Source organism: Candida jiufengensis, assembly GCF_024610255.1.
Source record: "Candida jiufengensis strain CBS 10846 chromosome Unknown scaffold1, whole genome shotgun sequence".
NCBI lineage: Eukaryota > Fungi > Ascomycota > Pichiomycetes > Serinales > Debaryomycetaceae > Lodderomyces > Lodderomyces jiufengensis.
The window spans coordinates 1,473,990-1,495,296 of record NW_026261562.1 but is presented as its reverse complement, the minus strand read 5'-3'; the positions used below and the strand labels follow the sequence as shown (position 1 = coordinate 1,495,296).

General features: G+C 29.9%; 9 protein-coding genes across 9 annotated transcripts; 5 read left to right on the top strand and 4 right to left on the bottom strand. All coding sequences in view use genetic code 12, as the record gives it.

The window, feature by feature from the left end:
* Positions 1 to 1,340: 1,340 nt before the first annotated feature.
* Positions 1,341 to 2,215, top strand: KGF54_004412 (uncharacterized protein; the record flags this gene model as incomplete). The annotated part of the gene is made up of 2 exons (XM_051765108.1): positions 1,341 to 1,803; positions 1,851 to 2,215. The coding sequence occupies 2 exons, from the start codon at positions 1,341 to 1,343 to the stop codon at positions 2,213 to 2,215; spliced, it is 828 nt and encodes a 275-aa protein (XP_051618454.1).
* A 4,108-nt stretch (positions 2,216 to 6,323) lies between these two features.
* Positions 6,324 to 6,872, top strand: YPD1 (Ypd1p; the record flags this gene model as incomplete). Its single annotated transcript, XM_051765107.1, has 1 exon — positions 6,324 to 6,872. The coding sequence occupies one exon, from the start codon at positions 6,324 to 6,326 to the stop codon at positions 6,870 to 6,872; it is 549 nt and encodes a 182-aa protein (XP_051618453.1).
* Positions 6,873 to 7,096: 224 nt separating this feature from the next.
* On the bottom strand, positions 7,097 to 8,683 carry ALG9 (dolichyl-P-Man:Man(6)GlcNAc(2)-PP-dolichol alpha-1,2-mannosyltransferase; the record flags this gene model as incomplete). Its single annotated transcript, XM_051765106.1, has 1 exon — positions 7,097 to 8,683. The coding sequence occupies one exon, from the start codon at positions 8,681 to 8,683 to the stop codon at positions 7,097 to 7,099; it is 1,587 nt and encodes a 528-aa protein (XP_051618452.1).
* A 408-nt stretch (positions 8,684 to 9,091) lies between these two features.
* On the bottom strand, positions 9,092 to 9,460 carry KGF54_004409 (uncharacterized protein; the record flags this gene model as incomplete). Its single annotated transcript, XM_051765104.1, has 1 exon — positions 9,092 to 9,460. The coding sequence occupies one exon, from the start codon at positions 9,458 to 9,460 to the stop codon at positions 9,092 to 9,094; it is 369 nt and encodes a 122-aa protein (XP_051618451.1).
* A 214-nt stretch (positions 9,461 to 9,674) lies between these two features.
* FUN12 (translation initiation factor eIF5B) lies at positions 9,675 to 12,680 on the bottom strand (the record flags this gene model as incomplete). Its single annotated transcript, XM_051765103.1, has 1 exon — positions 9,675 to 12,680. The coding sequence occupies one exon, from the start codon at positions 12,678 to 12,680 to the stop codon at positions 9,675 to 9,677; it is 3,006 nt and encodes a 1,001-aa protein (XP_051618450.1).
* A 209-nt stretch (positions 12,681 to 12,889) lies between these two features.
* DRG1 (GTP-binding protein) lies at positions 12,890 to 13,993 on the top strand (the record flags this gene model as incomplete). Its single annotated transcript, XM_051765102.1, has 1 exon — positions 12,890 to 13,993. One exon carries the CDS (start codon positions 12,890 to 12,892, stop codon positions 13,991 to 13,993), a length of 1,104 nt encoding a protein of 367 aa, XP_051618449.1.
* Positions 13,994 to 14,175: 182 nt separating this feature from the next.
* KGF54_004406 (uncharacterized protein) lies at positions 14,176 to 17,451 on the top strand (the record flags this gene model as incomplete). The annotated part of the gene is made up of 1 exon (XM_051765101.1): positions 14,176 to 17,451. The coding sequence occupies one exon, from the start codon at positions 14,176 to 14,178 to the stop codon at positions 17,449 to 17,451; it is 3,276 nt and encodes a 1,091-aa protein (XP_051618448.1).
* A 232-nt stretch (positions 17,452 to 17,683) lies between these two features.
* BUD6 (Bud6p) lies at positions 17,684 to 19,906 on the top strand (the record flags this gene model as incomplete). Its single annotated transcript, XM_051765100.1, has 1 exon — positions 17,684 to 19,906. The coding sequence occupies one exon, from the start codon at positions 17,684 to 17,686 to the stop codon at positions 19,904 to 19,906; it is 2,223 nt and encodes a 740-aa protein (XP_051618447.1).
* Positions 19,907 to 19,930: 24 nt separating this feature from the next.
* Positions 19,931 to 21,208, bottom strand: KGF54_004404 (uncharacterized protein; the record flags this gene model as incomplete). Its single annotated transcript, XM_051765099.1, has 1 exon — positions 19,931 to 21,208. One exon carries the CDS (start codon positions 21,206 to 21,208, stop codon positions 19,931 to 19,933), a length of 1,278 nt encoding a protein of 425 aa, XP_051618446.1.
* Positions 21,209 to 21,307: the final 99 nt, after the last annotated feature.

The window sequence follows — 21,307 nt, the reverse complement described above, 5'->3', positions numbered from 1 at the left end:
GTATTTACGGATGTGCATTGCATTTTTTTTGCGATACGGATTGATTTGGGCTGAACATGTTTCTCATTTTTCACGTAGCAATTTGAAGAGGCAATAGTTGATTTGATAAAAAAGCAAGCTGCATCTGTTGGTACTTACTGATGAAGTAATTGGACGGAGGTAAATTTTCGCCCTTTATAATCAATAAGCTTAACTTTTTTAATTTGACTTAAATCGGAAATAACAAAAACACCAAATGAAATTTGAGCATTGCGTGATCATAGAGTAGCAAGGTACTCACCCAATTCATCATACGTCAATATTAGAATTACTGCATTTGACAGTGAAACGAAAACCAATAATTTTATTTCCCTAATTAATAATATAAAGGCATTGTGATTAAAAGGCCCTAAGTTTGGCGTATGATTTCTGTTTACTGTCTCCGTCTGTTTTTACAGGAACCCTTATTGTATATTTGAGATCTTGTGACAATAAGATCATCGAGATCTCGTAAATGTACCACTACTTTTTTCTGCTTACTTTATTTTCTTCTTTTGTGCTTCATCAAAATTAATGGTAACCATTAACTACCTCACCAACACACGTAAAATAGATCAACTTCTTACCAAATTTGTTTAAAATAATAACAATTAACTGTATTTAATGCTTTTGATGTTTAGCCTGATTTAAGGGTCACGCACAATTAAAGTACAAATTTAGTTTACAATTGTAGAAATTTACTTTAGCTAGATAAAAACTTTTAGAAAGCATTCAAAGTATCAAACTTCTTAACAAGTATTGTAGAAAAAAATGAGAGTAATGACGAGCTTAGGATGACATAATATTTATATGCTTATCTTTCAGAACTAGTATATTCTCTTCATAAGTCCTAATTGCCCACAAGTCTCCTTTACTTAAACTCCCTCATAAGACAGATCAAATATAACACTGCTAATTTCTAATTTCAAACTTTTTAGCTACAATCCTTTTACTATTCTGAAATTTGGAGCAGCAAAAGTTTGTCGCTCTTAACAAATGAATAATGTTACTATTATTCTAGCGTGGACGTTTTTCAATGACCAAAATAACTTTGTTTAAATACTAACACAATATACTGCTCAAACTTATTTGTCAACAATACAGTCTCTAATGCTTGCTTAATATTATACAGTCCTTCATAATAATCAGTAAAATCAATTTGTATGTAGACAAAATTAGCATTTGATTTTGTGTAATACTCGTCAAAAATGTTTATTTTATCAAATACATATAACACATTGAAATCACTTCAATTTACAACAATCTATAAACCATTATCATATTAACAAATCTTCTTATTCAAGCAAACCACAGTCTCCAATATGAGTACAAAATGTAAAATAGATTGTTTAGATGACTTAATTACAAATACTTCAACTAATGAACCAAAAACTAAATCGAAAAAAATGCCAGTTATTGTTTGGAATAGTGCACCACCACCAGTAATTAACGAAGTCAGTGAAGATATAAACCAAGGTATTCCAAATGACTCCGTTTTATTTTTATATAATCCAGATGAAAATATAACTTATCCAGATTCTGCTATAGCAATCATTCCACGATATTTTCCAGGTGAATCAGAACCTAGAACAATTCTAACCACTCATGGACAACTAAAGAAGGAAATACAAAATCGTCCTAAAGTAATTACCTGGTATAGTAAAATTCCATCTCAATCAGAAGCAAATAATCTCATTACCGATAAGATACACTACAATTTCATTGATTCCAACTCAAAAATTCAAAATCAAACATCAATCCAATTGAACAAGGTACCTATTTTGAGTGCAATAAATGCAAGAAGGACTATCATAGTGCAACTCATTCTTTAGAACATTTAAAATTACTGCACCAATATAAATTACCTGAACCATATCCATTTAAATTACCAGCTATAATGAATCAAGAAAATGGATTTCCAATTGCAGTTGAATATAAAGGAATATACTTTATTACTGAATCATTTTCACAATTGTTACAACAACAAAAATGGGTTCAATCAAGTGAACTAAAAAAACAAATAATACAAATTGGTTTGAAATATTATGATGAACAAATAATCATGTACAAATGCCCTTATTGTATCAATTTTTATCAATCTTTGAATGAATACCAAGATCATCATGATACTATGCATATATTAAAAGTATTAAGTAAAGAATTCAAAATTTTACAACCTGAGTTATGTGAAGAATGAACTTCTTGTTTTATTTGCATCTATCAAATGAGTGTTTCACTTTAATTTTCAAAGCTTTGCATATTTAAACCTTCAATGAATTCTTAGCCAATCCTTCGATGTAATTCCTTCGCGTATAAAAAGCATTCCTAATTACTTTAGAGTTTATATCAGAGATGAATGCAGGTCATTCGTAAAAGAACCATTTATATCATTTCTGCTCTTTACTTATAGTTTCTTATAAGTTCTCTCTCATTAACAAGCATCTCACATACAAAATAATCAATATCAGCTCAGTTCATCATATACGTTTTTCATTATAAATTTCGATTTCTAAAACAAGTTCACATTTTCCAGATCCATAGCTTTTACATAACTTATAGTGAATTTGTCATGCGGACAATCTTGAACTATTCAAGTATTCAAAGCAGGGACATTCTTGAATTATTCTAGTTTTAGAAGAAGCATGATCATTTTCCAGCTCAAACAAAATTATCTCGTTCTAATCAAGTGCTTGAAACCAAGTTTATGTCGCGTTTCAAGTAACTTTGTATGAGGTCGACTAAGTTGAAGATTTGAATCATGATGCTATTATCTTTGATCTTGCTTCCTGTGGCTTATTGGAGTCCATTCGATACTATTATTCTGATGTTCATTGTGCAAGTTATTGTAGAGCTTGAAAAGATGAAACGACGCCATTTTACCAGTAAGATAAGTCCCAGTCTTCTTAAAGTAGTTCCGCTTTAATTTTGATTCCGGATGATTAGACAATTGTGTTTGTAACTCTACCGTCAATAAATGTACCAGTGCGGAATGGATGTGAAAATCTTTTAAAGTTTTGGTTTATGAATATTAATGAAAGTAAAACTCAATTCATTTTTGAATGCAAAATTCTAAAACCCTTACTTATTCTTGTTTGCAGGTACTCTCCAACATTTGCTAACTAATATTCTAAAAGTACAAGTGATTTTAATCGAATTCTAAGTCTGTTTATACTTCTTTCAGCTTCAAGATATGAGCGATCTGAGATATATTGTTTAAAACATCAATTTCGTACCTTTCATTTTTTGATTTTGGTTGGATTTGAATTGAGAGCTAAATCTTTTCCAATCTTATTAAATAAAGCTGAACATATGGTAATGATTCAAAAATATATCCAAACTAATCCGTTAACTTCGATACCTGAAGATCAAGGCAGCAAAAAGAAAAAAAAGTGCTCTCGGGGAGGATTGAACTCCCGATCCTTGCGTCACTAAGTTTCCCGATTTCCGGGTCTAACTGGTATAAGCACAATGCATTAACCGCTATGCTACGAGAGCTGCTGTTGTGTTTTTGGTTACCTTGCAAAGATAAGAAGACAGGTTGAAGCTCCGATTTTTCTTTTCTGTTAGTATCTTTTTAAAGTGCCTTTTTAAAAGAGCTTGTATTAGTAGCTTGTCTAAGACACAAAATCGTTTTTTTTTTTTTGCAGCATAAAAAGTATACCTAACAGAATTAAGAGCTGGAGTAGTTTACTCATATCGAGCAACGAAAGAAGCTACTTCGATGGATAATAATGAACCTGAAGTTTCATTTAATTAGGTTACCGACGCAGGAAAGTTGTTTTTCTACTCAATTCTCAATATACCACGAAGCATCGTTAATTTTACTGTTTTTGAACGCAAGTTTAATTTATAATGAAACTTTGGTATCTTATTCATGCAAAACTTTAGACTTTTGAAAATTACTTTGAAAACAATTAGATGATGACTTTCTCACGAGTCAAACTACCCAGTACTATTTAAACTTAAATCCAAAAACTTTCTCAAGTACTATTAGCCAACATAATCCTCAAAAGATGAAAAAGTTTGTTTTTTCATCGAATTATTTTTACATATTGAGGTAAGGATGTAAAATGAGTAAAAAAGAATATGAAGTTTTTTTTTTTTTCAATACTTTATATGTTTATTAAGCGAAGTTTAAATGTCAAGCTGATATTTTAGACGAAGACAGTAAACCATTTTTGACTTGCGTATGGTGAAGCTTCCATAAACTCTACATAACACAGCTCCATGGTTGCAGAGATATGAAACAATAATCACCAAGTTACAGACAGTATTTTGAAACATAAAAAAGAGTATAAAAAGATGGGGACATTTGCCCCAAACAGTTACTATGACATGTAAAATCTGAAAAGGGCTAACATGAAACGACCTCTTGTTGATATAGCCAGATTTTAAGAACTATGAATTTGAATCTAAAACATCACTTTGTGTCATAAATTTGAAAGCTTTTATATACAGTAGTTTTGACATAAAATTCTACAATCTATCGAGCGGAAGACTCTAAATCAGCTAAATCTTATATTTTAGTTGATCTAGAAAGGTTGATATGATATTATCATAACCAACGCTCATGAACTCTGGGTAATAAGAATCAGTTTCTAGTTCTTCGTTTTAAGGTAATAATTTTTAACAAAATTACAATTGCGCACTAGACCCCCGGATAAAATTTTACTAATTCAACGAACAAATTGTTCCTTTGACGTACGTTTTATTTTTATATTGCGTATACGGTACAAAATTTAACAGAAATCGATCTTTAAACCTCTAACTAACTTACAGGGCTTGCGTCAAAAATATATTATACCAGAATATACTTATTTAGATTGTATCAAAATTTACCAATGGTATTTTTTTTTTTGGTATTAGTTGAAGTCATATCACTTCAAATGTCACAAGTGTTACACAAAACTTAAATATAGTTTATTTAATTGGTCTTGATAATTTTCATTAAAAATCCAATCAATAGACGAGTGGCAACATCAAGTTTAAAATTGAATAAAGTTCAGCATATACAATAGTCTTACTAAATGACATTCGTCAAACTATTCGTTGACCAAATTCCCTATCAAGGAGTCATCATTATGTCAACTTTTTTAAGTAATATAATAAATCTGACGTAATGCCCTTTGTATTACTTCTGCATATTTTACAATTAACAATAGGACTCAAAAATTTTATACAATTCGTAAAATGAAAAATATATGACAACTTTAAATCTAGATCTATATTGAACAATACAAAATTGTTGGAGCATTACTGCATATTTATATTTTTATTTTTAATATTAAACAATCCTGATAGATATTGAATTTACTATTGTTTTAAGTTTTAACCAAGTTTTCAATCCTTGAATTCAAGTTGATTGAGTTTTTTGAATCAAATTTATCAGAGTAATTATACTTTGATGAGATGAAATTATTATGATAAATTGTAATATCTAATTTTGATTATCATTCATGACAAGTTTTACTTGGTCATGTCTTTCGATTTGCTTATATTTCTTCATGTTTCAAAGTATGACGTAATTACAAAAAAAAAAATCGAAAATTAAAATATATCAAAAATTAAACATTAAAATTCCATCAAATTTGATTGAAAATTGTTTAAAAGATTGAAATTAAATCAATTTGTTGAAGTACTATAAATACTTTCAATGTTTCCCTTGAAAGCAAACTAGTTTACTTATGACAACTCATACTTCATATTTGATGAAAACGCAATCTACACCTAGATTTCTTACTAAATCAATTGTCAATTTATAACAAATGATCTTAAAGACCGGAGTAATGTAATCTTAGACAATTTCTAATAACAGAAGTTTTATAAATTCAAGATTAATATTATTAATACTATCTACAACTTTCTACTAATTAAATATGATCTTTACATCTCCTTCTAAATTAATGATTAAATTTAAAAATTTAATTTTAAATATTAAAAAAGAAATCTTTTTTTTTTTCTTTTTTTTCTGGACTCACTTTTTCAACAAATCTTTAACAAAAACAAATAAACTAACACTTCTTACTTCATCTGTTTTTCTTACATAAAACATATATCAATAATATCTTAGAGTTTAGTTCTTATTCAAGTTTTTGAGGGCAAATTTATACCAATTTTCACTTTCACTAATCCATATACAATCGTTTCTTTTTTCTAAATAAAACCAATATAGAACCACACACTTACTCCTTCAGCATAACAACTCAAACAAGTTTGCCATCAATCAACAATTATAAATATATTAGATTAGATAAATCATTGACACAGAAGTTTATTATTATATCCCCACAATCACATAATACATAATGACAGATTCTAAAAACAAATTAAAAGATTCAGGATTAATAGATTGGTCAGTATTTCAAGAAATATTACAAATGGATGAAGATGAAGAAGGATTTTCAAAACAATTAGTAGAAACATTTGTATTTCAAGTTGAAGAAACTTTTGAAAAAATTGAAAAATTTATAGATGATAAAAATTTAGAAGATTTATCAAAAGAAGGTCATTTTTTAAAAGGTTCCGCAGCTGCTTTGGGATTAACTTCAATATCTGAACAATGTGAAAGAATTCAAAATTATGGTCATAAAAATAATTTTGATAATTTTAAACCAACAAAAAAAGAAACCGTAAATAATAAAGAAGAAGAAGAAGAAGAACCAAAGGAGAATGGGAAAAAAGTAGAAGAAGAAGATAAAAAAGTAGATGAAAAAGTACCCGAAAAATCAACAGAACCTAACACAACTACAGAAGATGATAAATTTTGGATACTAGCAATTGAAGATGCTTTAAGTAAAGCAAAAGATGGATTTTATAAAACTAAAAAGGCATTAGATGAATTTTATGACGAATAGAATGTATAGTTTATATAAAGCTCAAAGTATACATAATGATTGCAAACAAGTAACTTGGAGAAATACACTTCTAAATATAGTTTCAAATTCTCTACGATGTAACATTTTTGAGCATGATGGACAGTTTTCTTTTGGTTTGAAACATTTTGGTAAATAAAATACGAAATATAGAGTGTTCATGGATCACGATAAAATTTTATTGTTCTCATCTATAAATACTCTATTTAAACCTTTTCCTCTATTTTTTTCCTTTCAAGTAAGCAAAATTGCATGTACTCCACCTTATAAGGTATGTATTTCCTCAAAAATTGTGGAATGTACATTAGCTTACCAATGATGTTGTGGTTCCCATTTGGATTTATTAATTTCTTATTGGCTATCAATTTCCAATTTTTATCTGTGGTTAAACTTGGTAATATCAATTGTGGTTTACTATTTAATTGGTTATTGTCCACAAAATAATCACATTGAGTTATATCTATAATTTTATCTGACTCAAATTGATTTTTGTTATTCATATTTGGTGGGACAAACGTTATTGAATCTATGAGGTTTGAGGACTCGTGAAAGCTACCAGGTAATAAACCATCAAATCCTGAGTCTACAAATTGTAATCTATAATTATCTGGTAAAAAGAAAGATGCTGGAAAATGATACCATTCTTTACCCATACATATATTTGTTTGATGTGATTGAGGTGGTAAATTACTTACTTCTTCAAAGATTTTTAATGGTGCTGAATAATTTTCAACTAAGTTTAGTATTCTTAGTACTGAAATTAATGTAGTTGTGAATATGAATCCAAATTGTAGTATGTGATAAAGGATTTTATTAATTTTTATGTTAGTCTTGAGTATTGAAAATATCTTGGAAACTAGCACTGAACTCAGAATTATAATTAATGGATAAATAGGATACATGAATCTTTCCTCTTTATGAGGTTGGGAACCAAATATCAAAAACCAAATTATTAACTGACTGGATACTAAGGCATTAAATTTTCTGAGGTTCGTAATAAATGGATTTATCAACAATCCCAAAATTGATAATGGTAAAAGAACATTAAAGTTCAATAACAAATTAACCACATAGTAACTAAATGGTTCAACTCCAAAAATTTCTGGTCCTTCACCTTCTGATCCAAAAACGTTATATGATACTATATTGATTGGTACAAATACCCAATTTTGCAATAAATAAGAATCAATTAAAAAAATCGGAGCAATTACAGCTTCCAAAATGCCCACTATCTTGAGTAATATAGTCCAATTTAATTTATGATACAAAATTCCAAATCCACAATAAATTCCTAATGGTAATCCCAAAGCTAAAGCAAAGGGCCAACCTAAAACTCCACCAATAAAATACCAAAACACAGCCACTACCAAATTCCTCTCCTTATCCACTTCCCTTGAGCTTTTTAGTATAAAACAATTTGCTAATATAACACATTGTAAAGCTAATGAACTAGGTAATAAGGCAACACCTCCATGATTTATACCAATATTAATAGAACTTAAGAATAAATACCAATTTCCCAAATTTACAAACCCTAAATTGCAAAAAGTCTTGAATAAGTATAATTCACAAAAACTAGTGAAACCAGCTAAATCAAAAACTCTAATGAAATAAAAAACATGTACTGGGTTTAAATTCAACAATTGAGCTAATTTACCAATCAAGTAATAAGGCACTAAATAAGCATAACTTCTTATTGAATAAACAGGTGAGTATTCCCAAGTTTGTTTGCCAAAACCTCTAAGCATTAAATTTAAAGGTTCCCAATAATTAAAAGTTTCATCACAGTCCATTATTATCATATAAAATGCAGAATATAAACGAAATGAGACGTTTAGTAGTATTATAGCATATTGTAGTGTTGATAGTCTGGTGACTATAGGTTTTGACTTAATTGACATTATTCATTGGATTAGTTGTAAATTTATGGTTTTTAGTTTATGTGTTTTTATTTTTCGTGTTGCAAATATTTGAGAAATAGTATAACCAGGGCATTGACACTGAAAAATACAAGAAAAACTACACTCGAACGTCTTAATAAATACTTCTTACTTTATATTTAAATGCTAATTTACAATAGAAACGTGAACACCATAAAAGTGGACGACCATTTTTGAATATTTCATTCCTTGATACTTCAACCATGATCACTATAGCCTCAAAGAATCCTCCTTTAACCACAACTTCTCCAAATTTCTCCCCTAAATACCATATCTTGGAAATCTAAATTTACTATCATCATGATAAATAGGTTCATCAACTTTAGTTTTAATTTCAGGATTTTCAATACTTTCTCTAATTAATTTCTTTCTTTCCAATTCAGCAAAATAACGTCTACTTAAATTTCTATCATCTTCAGCAACCAACAATGGTTCTAAATAAAATCTTGCCCATTTTTTCTCTCTAGTTAATTCTCTTTGTTCTGAAACTCCTTTGTAGTATCTATAAAAACCAAATGACATTATTGCGAATATTCCCCAGAAATATGTTGTGCCGCTAAATCCTCTTGTTGGTAAATTTCTTTTCCATTGAATTGGGTCATACCCTCCAATTGGTGGTAAATCTTGCATTTATGAATATTTGGTTGTATGGATTAGTATTTGGTAATGATGAATTTTCAATTTCTAATTGGTGCGAGAAAATATAAAAGAAGTAACTACCAAATGCATGTCAAAATTTTTGAAACTCTGAGTTAGAAATATACATCTTTGATTCTACGAGATTTTGTTCTAAACGAAATTAAATTATGTACCTATTAATTGCTATACTTTTTACTTTTCTATTTTATATCAAATACAGTCTTAATTTTTTAATTAATAACCAATCATCTCTTGAAACAGTATCTCTGAAAGCAGGATCTTTTAAAGTATCAATTGATCTTCTACTAATTAAAGAATATAAATTATCGTTTTCATCAACATGACGACCCCAAACTGGTTGAGCAGAAGATGGATTTTCTAATCTCATAGCAACCCCGGCAGCAGTTTGTCCCTTTTTAACAGAATCTGCTGGTTTATGATTAACTTCCAATGAAGAAACTTTACCCAATACCATTACACTTGGTTGTTTTGTAACTGGATCTTGACGTACTGCACAGATTGGTGTACCAATTCGTACAGCTCCTTCGATAACATCAACACCAATAATCATTGGATTTCTTTTGTTAATAATTTGTATAGTTTTCAAAACACATGGTAAAACAGCATATTCCATAAACTCTTTTCTTCTTGCTTCCAATAATTTTGTTTGGTAAGCAGTAAAAGCATCAAATAAATGATATATAATATCAGCATTGAAAATTTTAATATTATTTTCATCAGCATAATGTTCAGCTTCTTTATCAACTTTAACATCGAAACATAACATAACAGCTAATTCTGGGGCTTTATCCAACATGGTAACTGCTTTCATAACATCTCTTTTATAGACTGGACCTAATCCAATAGACATAACTGGGATTTTCATATCCTTCAAAAAATCCAATAAAGCTTCTAAGGATCCTAAAGTAGATGCTTGAACAACAACACCTTTACCTGAAGTATCAACGGAATCCAATAATCCAGTTAAATCATCCATAACTTCATCCATCATATCCTCTTCATCATCATCTTCTCCTACAACTAACAACCTGGATCCTGCAACTGCTTTTTCTAAATCATTTGCAGCAATTTTAACACCCAATGCAGCTTTAACTTCTTTATGATGTACATATTCTGATTTTATACGAAGTTCTCTACTAGGTGGTGGAGTCAATAATGCTCTGATATTGGTAGCAATTGGACCATTCAAACCACATAATACTACTCTATCACCTTCTCTTAATATACCATTTGATAAAACAACATCAATTGTGTAACCAAAACCTTCAACAACTTTAACTTCCAATATAGTTGCTTCAATTTTTGACAAGTACATCAATTGTTTTGACATTCTCTTTTGTGTTAACTCCAATAACAACCATAATAAATCAGGTACACCTTCACCAGTAACAGCTGATGTTGGGACTATAGAAACATATTTTGACATATTTTTATTTTGGAAATATAATTCAGAATTTAAACCTTGTTCTGATAATGCTAATTTGATTTGTTCATACCTATTATGAAATTCTTGTTGTACAGATTTTGCTTGTTTTGCAAATGAATCTCTAAATGAATTATTTGGTATTTCTTTCCAATCATATAATCTATCAATTTTATTTAATGCAACAATAAAAGGAGCTTTTCTATCTCTTAAAAGCCTTATAGATTCAATAGTTTGTTGTTCTAATCCATGCATAATATCAATAACTAAAATAGCAATATTACATAATGAGGACCCACGAGATCTTAAATTAGTAAAAGATTCATGCCCTGGTGTATCAATGATTAATAAACCTGGAACTTCGAAAATTCTTTTTTCATATTGTTCCATAACTTGTGTCTTTTGTTTTATTGCATCGACTGGGAAATATGTAGCACCAATTTGTTGGGTAATACCACCTGCTTCACCACCTTGAACATTTGTTTGACGAATTTTATCTAATAATTTAGTTTTACCAGTATCAACATGACCTAAAATACAACAGATTGGAGAACGTAATTCTTTTTCGGAGGTGGTAGGAATAGATTTTGTAATAGTTTTAGCTTGCTCTTCACGAATTTTTCTTTCAGCTTCTTTTTTAGCTTCTTCTTTTTTGGCTTCTTCTTCTTTTCTGGCTTTTTCTTCTTCTTCTTTGGTGCTATCTTCCTCTTCTTCTTCTTCGATCTCTTCTTCATCTTCATCTTCTTCCTCCTCTTCTTCAACCACCTCAGTATTTTCAACTTCCGCTGAATCCCAATTTTCAAGTGGTTCTTCTTCTTCATCATCTAATGCCATTTTCTCCCAATCATCTATTAATGCTTCTTCTTCTACTTCTTCTTCTTTCTTTGGTGCTTGCTTTTGTTGTTGTGGTTTTTGATTAAATGTCTTTGGTCTTGATGATTTTTTCTTTTCATAAACTATTCTTTTTGGTTTTGAATTTGAACCTTCTGTTGATTCCTTTTGTAATCCAGGTACTGAAACATTACTTGCTTGTAATAATTGAGCACGACGTCTTTCTTGTAATTTTTTCTCTTCTTTTTGTTTCTTTGTTAACAATTTACCTTCTGCTTTTAATTGTTCTTTTTTCAATCTATCTTTTTCCTTTTTAGCTGCTCTTGCTGCTTCTTTTTTCTCTTCTTCCTCTTTTGCTAATCTTTCTTCTTCTTCAGCTTTACGTTGTTCTTCTTCTTCTGCTAAACGTTGTTCTTCTTCTAATTGTTTCTTCAATTCCAATTGTTTTCTTAAAGCTGCAAGACCTGCTGGTGCCTTTTTCCCACCTTTTTTAGCTACTGGTTTTTTCTCTTCTGGTTCCTCTTCTGGTTCTGGAGTCGGTATAGCTGATGCATTTACAGCGTTTTGTTTATTGGCTTCTTTAATTTGTTCCTTTTTGGTGGCTTGTTGTTCCTTCTTTTTTTGAGATTGTTCTTTCTTCTTCTGTTTTTCAGCTTCTTTCTTTAATTTTTCTTTTTCCTTTTTTGATAAAATTTTTGGACCTTCACTGTTTGATTCTTTGGTTTTATCTTCTTCTTTTTGAGCTTTTTTTTGCTTATTTTTACGAATAGATCCTAAAAAATCACCTGCAATATCATCAGCTGAAGCTTCTTCAGGTTGTTCATTACTTGGTTCTTCTTCGTTGTTGGGGGTTTCTGTAGCCCCAAATTCTTCGGCTTGAGGTTCTTCTTCCTCAGCCCAAATATCCTCTACCTGTTTCTTTGATTTTTTTCCCATATTTGTTGATGTTATGGGTTTTTATAAATTGCTTAATTGTTGGTTGCAATTTTTTATTAACTTAATATAATTTTATTTTAAACTGTCAATAAATTTTTTATAAATTTTTCAGTCTTAATCACACGACCATAAGAAGATATATGAGATCATCATAGTTTTACAACCAAATCAATAACTAATATCATTATCATTAACTACAGCATATTATCATGACTACAGTTGAAAAAATAAAGGCCATCGAAGATGAGATGGCCAAAACTCAAAAAAACAAAGCAACTTCTTTCCATTTGGGTCAACTAAAAGCAAAACTAGCAAAATTAAGAAGAGAATTATTAACAGATGGTTCATCTGGAGGTGGAGGTGGTGGTGTTGGATTTGATGTTGCAAGAACTGGGGTGGCCACAGTGGGATTTGTTGGTTTTCCATCAGTTGGTAAATCCACTTTACTATCAAAATTAACAGGTACTCATTCAGAAGCAGCAGCATATGAATTCACAACTTTGACAACAGTTCCAGGAACAATTAAATATAAGGGAGCTAAAATACAAATGTTGGATTTACCAGGTATTATAGAAGGTGCAAAAGATGGTAAAGGTAGAGGTAAACAAGTTATAGCAGTTGCAAGATCAGTTAATTTATTATTTTTAGTACTTGATGTCAATAAGCCATTACAACATAAAAAAATTATAGAACATGAATTAGAAGGAATGGGAATAAGGATAAATAAAGAACCACCAAATATTGTAATCACGAAAAAGGAACGAGGTGGGATAAATATAACAAACACAATCCCCTTAACTCATTTAGATAATGATGAAATAAGAGCAGTAATGTCAGAATATAAAATAAATAGTGCAAACATTGCTTTTAGGTGTGATGCAACAGTTGATGATTTAATTGATGCAATAGAATATAAAGCAAGAAAATATATCCCAGCAGTTTATGTACTAAATAAAATTGATTCTTTTTCAATTGAAGAATTAAATTTATTAACTAAGATCCCAGATGCTGTACCAATTTCTTCTGGAAATGGTTGGAATTTAGATGATTTATTAGAAGTTATGTGGTCAAAATTAAAATTAGTAAGAGTTTATACAAAACCAAAAGGTAAATTACCAGATTTTAATGAACCAGTTGTTTTGAGAAGTGATAGATGTACAGTTGAGGATTTTTGTAATTCTATACATAAATCATTGGTTGAAGATTTTAGAAATGCTTTAGTATTTGGTACATCAGTAAAACATCAACCACAAATCGTGGGGCTAGGTCATGAATTAGAAGATGAAGATGTTATAACTATATTGAAGAAATAAACAATTTGTATTCTCTTGTGAAATAATAAAATTTTTCATCTTCTCTCGTATTCTCATAAATAATTTTTTTTTTTTTTTTTTTACTTAGGTTTCCAATTTGTTACCAGATCAAAATAAAAATACTTTATCCACCAAGAATCATCCCAAAAATAAAAAGGTAATAGTTTATTTGCCTCACCATTATGAGTGTTTTACCACCTGATGTAAATGGTGCTTTAACACATTTACTCGAAAATTTATTATCAACCACGACAACATCAAGAATAAATGCTGAAAAATCTTTAGATCAAGAATGGTCAAGTAAACAAAATGTCGAGATGTTATTGGTTTTCTTGGCTGAACAAGCTTGTTCTGGATCAAATGATACTATAAAAGCATTTTCAGCTGTTTTGTTCAGAAGAATAGCTATAAAGTCACCAAAAGAATTATCAAGTGTCACTGATAGAACTATTGGAGTTATTAGTGAACCTGCAAAACAACAAATTAGAACTATTCTATTAAATGGATTTTCATCACAACAATCAAACCCAGTAAGACATAAATTAGCAGATGCCATATCTGAAGTTAGTAAAGAAGATTGTTCTCCACAAGGTTCATGGAATGAGTTAATACCAGCATTATTTCAAGCATCAAAAAACCCAGATTCAAGTTTTAGAGAATCTGCTTTTAGAGTGTTTACGTCATCACCAGAATTAATAGATCAATCATATATTAATGATGTTTTGCCAATATATAATTCAGGTTTCGAAGATGAAAATGATGAAGTTCGTATTGCTGCATGTACTGCATTTGTTGCATTTTTCAAAGGATTACCAAAGAAAGTTTGGCCAACATTATCACCATTATTACCATACCTCCTCAACTCATTACCAAGATTTTTACAAAATGGTCAAGATTCTGCTTTAGCTTCAGTGTTGGAATCCTTAATTGAACTAGTCGAATTAGCTCCAAAAATGTTTAAAGAAATGTTTCCAACTATCATTGAATTTTGTGCAGCTGTTTGTAAGAACAATGAGTTAGAATCAACAACAAGAATGGCTTCATTGGAATTATTAACTACTTTCGCTGAAGTTTCACCGGCAATGTGTAAAAGAACACCAACCTATACAGAAGAGATTATTTTAATTAATCTATCAATGCTCACTGAAGTATGTCCAGATGATGATGACGCAGCTGAATGGAATAATAACGACGATACCGAAGAAGATGATGAAGAACCAGAATATGACGCAGCAAGACAATCTTTGGATAGAGTAAGTTTACGTTTAAATGGTCAATCAATGGCTGGTCCTTTGTTTCAATATTTACCAGGTATGACCCAATCAAATAATTGGAGAGAACGTCAAGCAGCATTAATGGCATTATCTTCAGCAGCCGAAGGATGTTCAGATGTATTAATGAATGAAATACCAAGAATTTTGGATATGGTTTTACCAACATTAAATGATGATCATTCAAGAGTTCAATATGCATGCTGTAATGCATTGGGACAAATGTCAACTGATTTTGCTGATGTTATACAAAGAACTTCTGGTGACAGAATTTTACCTGCATTAATTTCAAAATTAACCAACAAATCGGTACCAAGAGTTCAAGCTCATGCAGCAGCAGCTTTAGTTAATTTTTCAGAAGCAGCTTCCAAGGAAATATTAGAACCATATTTGGATGATTTATTAAATAATTTATTAGTGTTATTACAATCACCAAAAAGATACGTTCAAGAACAAGTTTTAACTACAATTGCAATAATAGCTGATGCAGCAGAAAAAACATTTGTCAAATACTATGACACATTAATGCCATTATTAACAGATGTTTTAAGAACAGATATGGGAGATGAAAACAGATTACTAAAAGCCAAATGTATTGAATGTTCAACACTTATAGCTTTGGCGGTGGGTAAAGAAAAATTCGAACCTCATAGTCACGATTTAATACAATTATTCGGTCATATTCAACAAACAGCTACTGGTGATGATGATCCAGTAAAACAATACCTTGAACAAGCATGGGGAAGACTTTGTAGAATATTGGGCAAAGACTTTTTACCTTATTTACCATCAGTTTTACCACCTTTAATGGTTACAGCAAAAGCATCTCAAGATATTTCATTATTAGAAGAAGATGAAGCTGAAGAATATAATAACAACGATGAATGGGATGTCATAAATTTATCAGGTAAATGGATTGCTGTTCATACCGCCGCTTTAGATGATAAAGTCACTGCGATGGATTTATTAAGAACTTATGCTATACAACTAAAAGAAGACTTTTTGCCATGGGTTAAAGAAATTGCTGAAGATATTGCATTACCAGGATTAGATTTTTATTTACATGATGGAGTACGTGGATCTGCTGCATTAACATTAGCTTCATTATTGAGATGTCTTGTAGCTGCTACAGGAAATAATTCACAAGAAACTTTATTACTTTGGTCCAAAATATGTGATAAACTTTCAGAAGTTTTGAGATCAGAACCAGTAACTGAATTATTAGTTGCTTATTATACTGCATTAACTGAATCAATAGGTGCATTAGCACCAAATTCAATTTCGTCATCACAATTACAAGCACTTGCAAAATCAATAAATGCAAACTTAGTAGAAATTTATGAAAGAATAAAAGCTCGTGACAATGAAGATGATGAATATACAGAAGATGTCGAAGAAGATGAAGAAGAATATACGGACGAAGAGTTATTAGATGAAATTAATAAAGCCATATCGTCAATTTTCAAAAACGCAAAACAATTAGCATTAGAAAATTTCCAAGTCATTGTACCAACGATTTCTACTTTTATAAATGAAGAAAATTCATCTTTAAAGCTTTGTGGATTATGTATTGTTTGTGATATACTAGAACATGGAGGACCAAGTTCAGTTATATTTAAAGAAACATTTGTCAATGTATTAGCTAATTCATTGGTATCACCACATGCTGGAGTACGTCAAGCAAGTTCATATGCAGTTGGAGTAGCATCACAATTTGGAGGAGAAGATTATGGAGAATTCTGTATAGCATGTCTTGAGCCAATGTTCAAAATGGCTTCTGTACCAGATGCAAGAGCTGAAGAAAATATACATGCAACAGAAAATTCAATCGGTGCAATTGCCAAGATTTTCCATACTTATTCATCACAAATTCCAAATTTGGATCACCTTGTTGAACAATGGATTAATTTATTACCAGTAGTACAAGATGATAATGTTGCTCCATTTACTTATGTTTTCCTTTGTAGTCTAATGGAAAACAATCATCCAGCAGTACGAAAAAATGTACCAAAAGTAGTTGATTCAGTCATTCAAGCATTAGCTCATGCATCAATTGGTGGTCAAACTGCAAGTAGAGTTGCAACAAGTACAAGACAATTATTAGGTTCAATTCCTCATGGTGAAGCTGTCTCAATATTACAAAAAAATCCTGCTGATATTGATATAGTTAAGAAATATTTTAGTTAGCTTCAATAAATAGATAGTAAAAAATTAATATAAGCATTTAATCACTTAAACAAATTGTAAAACCTTTATAGTTAAAGAATTGGTCCATACTTTGGTAACACAAAAATTTAAGAATAACAAAAATAATTTAAAGTGTAGATCATATTGATTAAATCACAAGCTTTATAAACAGACAACTCAATCTTAGTTCAATCCCATTTCCTGACCGTATCTATTATCACAACTTTTTTTAATGACAAACTCACTATCGTCGGAAGAACCTACAATTACTCCCTCAGACTCCAGCTCAATAAACCACAGGAGGAAACCACAAAGTACAATTGATTCGAGTGTTACTAGATTATTAGTTTCAACAAAACACTTACTAGAAAGTTTAACACTGTGGGCGAAACAAGAGTCAGATGATAAATTTGTTTCAGATGCTTATGTTAAACTTGGGAATGATTTTAGAGCAGCAACAAGAGCTTTTAATAATAAAGGTATTGATGTTTCAGATTTAGGTGATGTTCCACAAGCTTTAAGAGCTATATTAGAAACTGCATTAAGTGAAGCACCATCTCAAGATAATCTTGATAGGTTTTTGCCGAATATAAGAAATATAATTGTTACTTTATTACAAACTTTGAAAGCAAAACAAGCAAAATTGAAGAGTCTAGCTGAAGAAAAATCAAGCGAAAATATATCATTTGCACCAAGTATATCATCATCAACAGCAAGTAAAGAAGAAGAAAATTATAACACAAATAAGGATAGATCAATTTCTGATTCAACTAAACCAGCTGAACAAGAGAACATACCAAGTAGAAGATCACTACAAGATCAAACCAGTCAAAATATTCCTCAATCAGCTCCAAATTCAAATAATACGACCACTAGAATAACTTCCCCACAAAAGGAGAGACTTCTATCGCCCAACAGAAATAATCAAAATGATGCACTTTCCCAACTACAAAAAGGAGATGCACTTCAAAGAAGAGCTAGTAAAAGATTTAGTGCTTACCAGTATGCAAAATTAACTAATTTTTCACAACAAAATGCTTTAAACGAAATGCCCAACACAATTGAATCTCAAATTCCACCAGTGCCTAAATCACCCGAAGTTGCAAAACAAAGAAGAAGAAAATCAATACTAAAAACTGAAGACGAAGAAAACGATACTGAATCTGAATTCTATATACTATTAAAAATCAATGAAAGAATTAAAAAGTCTGTGGTTCAAAAACCTTTGACTTTAGCTACACTTAGGTTATTATTTGTTGAAAAATTTGCTTATTCACCTGGTTTGGGCAATTTTCCAGATATATATATTCAAGATCCACATTCTAAACATCTGTATGAGTTAGAAGAATCGCTAATAGGTGATGTTAAAAAGGGATCACTTTTATCATTAAATGAACCAGACGTACAGACCAAAGCTATATCGGACTTGAATAGTAAAATTGAACTACTTTCTAGTAAAATGGAGTCAATGAATTCAGATATAATTAAAAATGTTCAAAGTTCCATAGCTTCAATCGAATTTCCTGCACCAACACAACCCTCACCATCAACCACTAAAGCAACAACTTCAAATGAAACAACAGATATGGTAAGTAAAAAAGAATTAAATAAAATTGAAAATGAGTTACGAGTGTTGAAACAATTAAATAATTCACAAACAACCTCCATTAAAGAATCTATAAAGGATACCCTTACCCAATTAGAAACCTTACAAGAGACTGGGTTAGATACATCACAAGACTCTAACAGACTTTATATGGAGTCCTGTCACTCAAAATTATCAGATGAATCAGATATGCTATTAACAAAAGTTGATGATTTACAAGATTTGATGGAAGAAATGAGAAAAGATGTTGCTCAAAGAGGTGTACGAGTTGGAGAAAAACAACTTAAAAATATAGTAAAAGAAATCAATGATGCCAAAACATCATTAAATGATATGAATCAATTCATCCTAAAGGAAAAACTAGTCTGGAAAAAGATTTGGGAGTCAGAATTAGACAAAGTTTGTGAAGAACAACAATTTTTCAATTTACAAGATGATTTAACTAATGATTTACAAGAAGATCTCAAAAAGATACAAGAAACTTTTGCATTAATTGAACAATGTTCAAAAGAACAAACTAAAAATGGTGGAAGTTCAGCAAAACGTAGGAATTTCTTTTTATCAAATATTCCAGAACCAGGAGAAAATTTAAATAATGTAAAAGATGCAGTGTTAATAGATATTCAACAATTAAATCCAGATCATGAAAGTAGAGTCGAAGCTATTGAAAGAGCTGAAAAATTAAGAGAAAGAGAAAAACAATTATCAAGATTAAATAAATTTCAAGAAGAACTAGGTGATTTTGTTGAAGATAATAAGCTCAAAAAATCAGGTGGTATTGCTGAATTAGAAATTCAAAGAATGCAAAGAGATAAAGAAAATTTGAAAAATTCATTTGGAATTGTTTAAGTGTATAATTTCATTAATCTATTATCATATCCATCCAGTATTTGACCCAGTTTTGTTACTATAAGCTCTTAAATATCTATCAAAAACATTTGGAAATGGGTCAATTTTACTTAATGCAATCAAATTTGTTTTCACTAACTTACCTTTTAGTAGTCCCGTATCTATCAAAGTTACAAATATGTTCTCTTTATAAAAAATTTGATCTTGCGGTGGTATTGATGATGGTATAGGTATTGGAACTAAATTCGTGTTTAAGTTAGGTTGTTTTCCCAAAATTGACCAGACTTTACACGATAAATTTCTGTAAATTAGTAATTCAATTTTGTTCATCACTAACAAAATTCCTTTGCTTTTCAAGTACTTGTAATTCTCCGCAATTAGATTATTATAACCGTTAAAATCTCCAATTTTAACCAAAAATGCTATTCTTTCAAATAAATTTAAAAACTCCAAAATCGAGTTGTCACCATTAAATTTTGATTTCAAATAATTAAAATTTGGCACTTTACCAACTATTATACTTACAGGTATAAAATATTCCAATATTAATTTTTGATTCTTTAAACTTGATGTATTCAACAAACAAAATTTAAAATTTTCAAAACTTTTTATCAACTCATTTTTAATAAACCAAAATTTACCTAAATAAAATTTATACTTAATTTGTTCCAGCATAGGGAATTCTTTAATTCTTAGAGAAGTGTTGTTCATATTGCTAAAAATATTTAAACACAACAACGGATTATCTAATTTCCAATATATGAAACATAATTTATTTCCCAAATATAGTATTATCGATTTTTTATATACGTTGGAATCATTTATTCTAATATTGTTGAAAATTTTTAGTATTATACTTGCCATGTAATTTAATCTATACTTCCCTCCTTGTTCTTTGTAAAACATTTGATAGTCCAATTTGATTGCAATAGGAATTACCATTGTGATTGTTGTTTTAATTATATCTGATAGTAGCCAACCATAGGTATTATTATTAAAAGCTATTGATAAATCATTTAAATAAGTAGTCAATAAATCAAATGAACATAATGCAGACCAGGGATCCATCTCCACACAAAACTTGATAAAACTCGTTACAATTGAATTAAAAGCTGACCATTCTTCATCATATAATGTTGATATATTTTTAGGTACTTGATTTGTTGAATTGTAAATTGATGTAATAAATTTATTTTCAATTGGTAATATTGTTAATAATTTTGTTAATGCTGTGAATTTTTCGTTGTTGTTTGATATTGAATGTGTTTTGTTTATCTCTCTTATGAGGTCAGAGACACTCATTTATCATTTGATGTAATGTTGTTTTAATGAAATTCTGCTTTTCACATATATCTTTTCTTAATTTTTTGTTTCAGCTCTTAATGGATTGATCTACCGCGA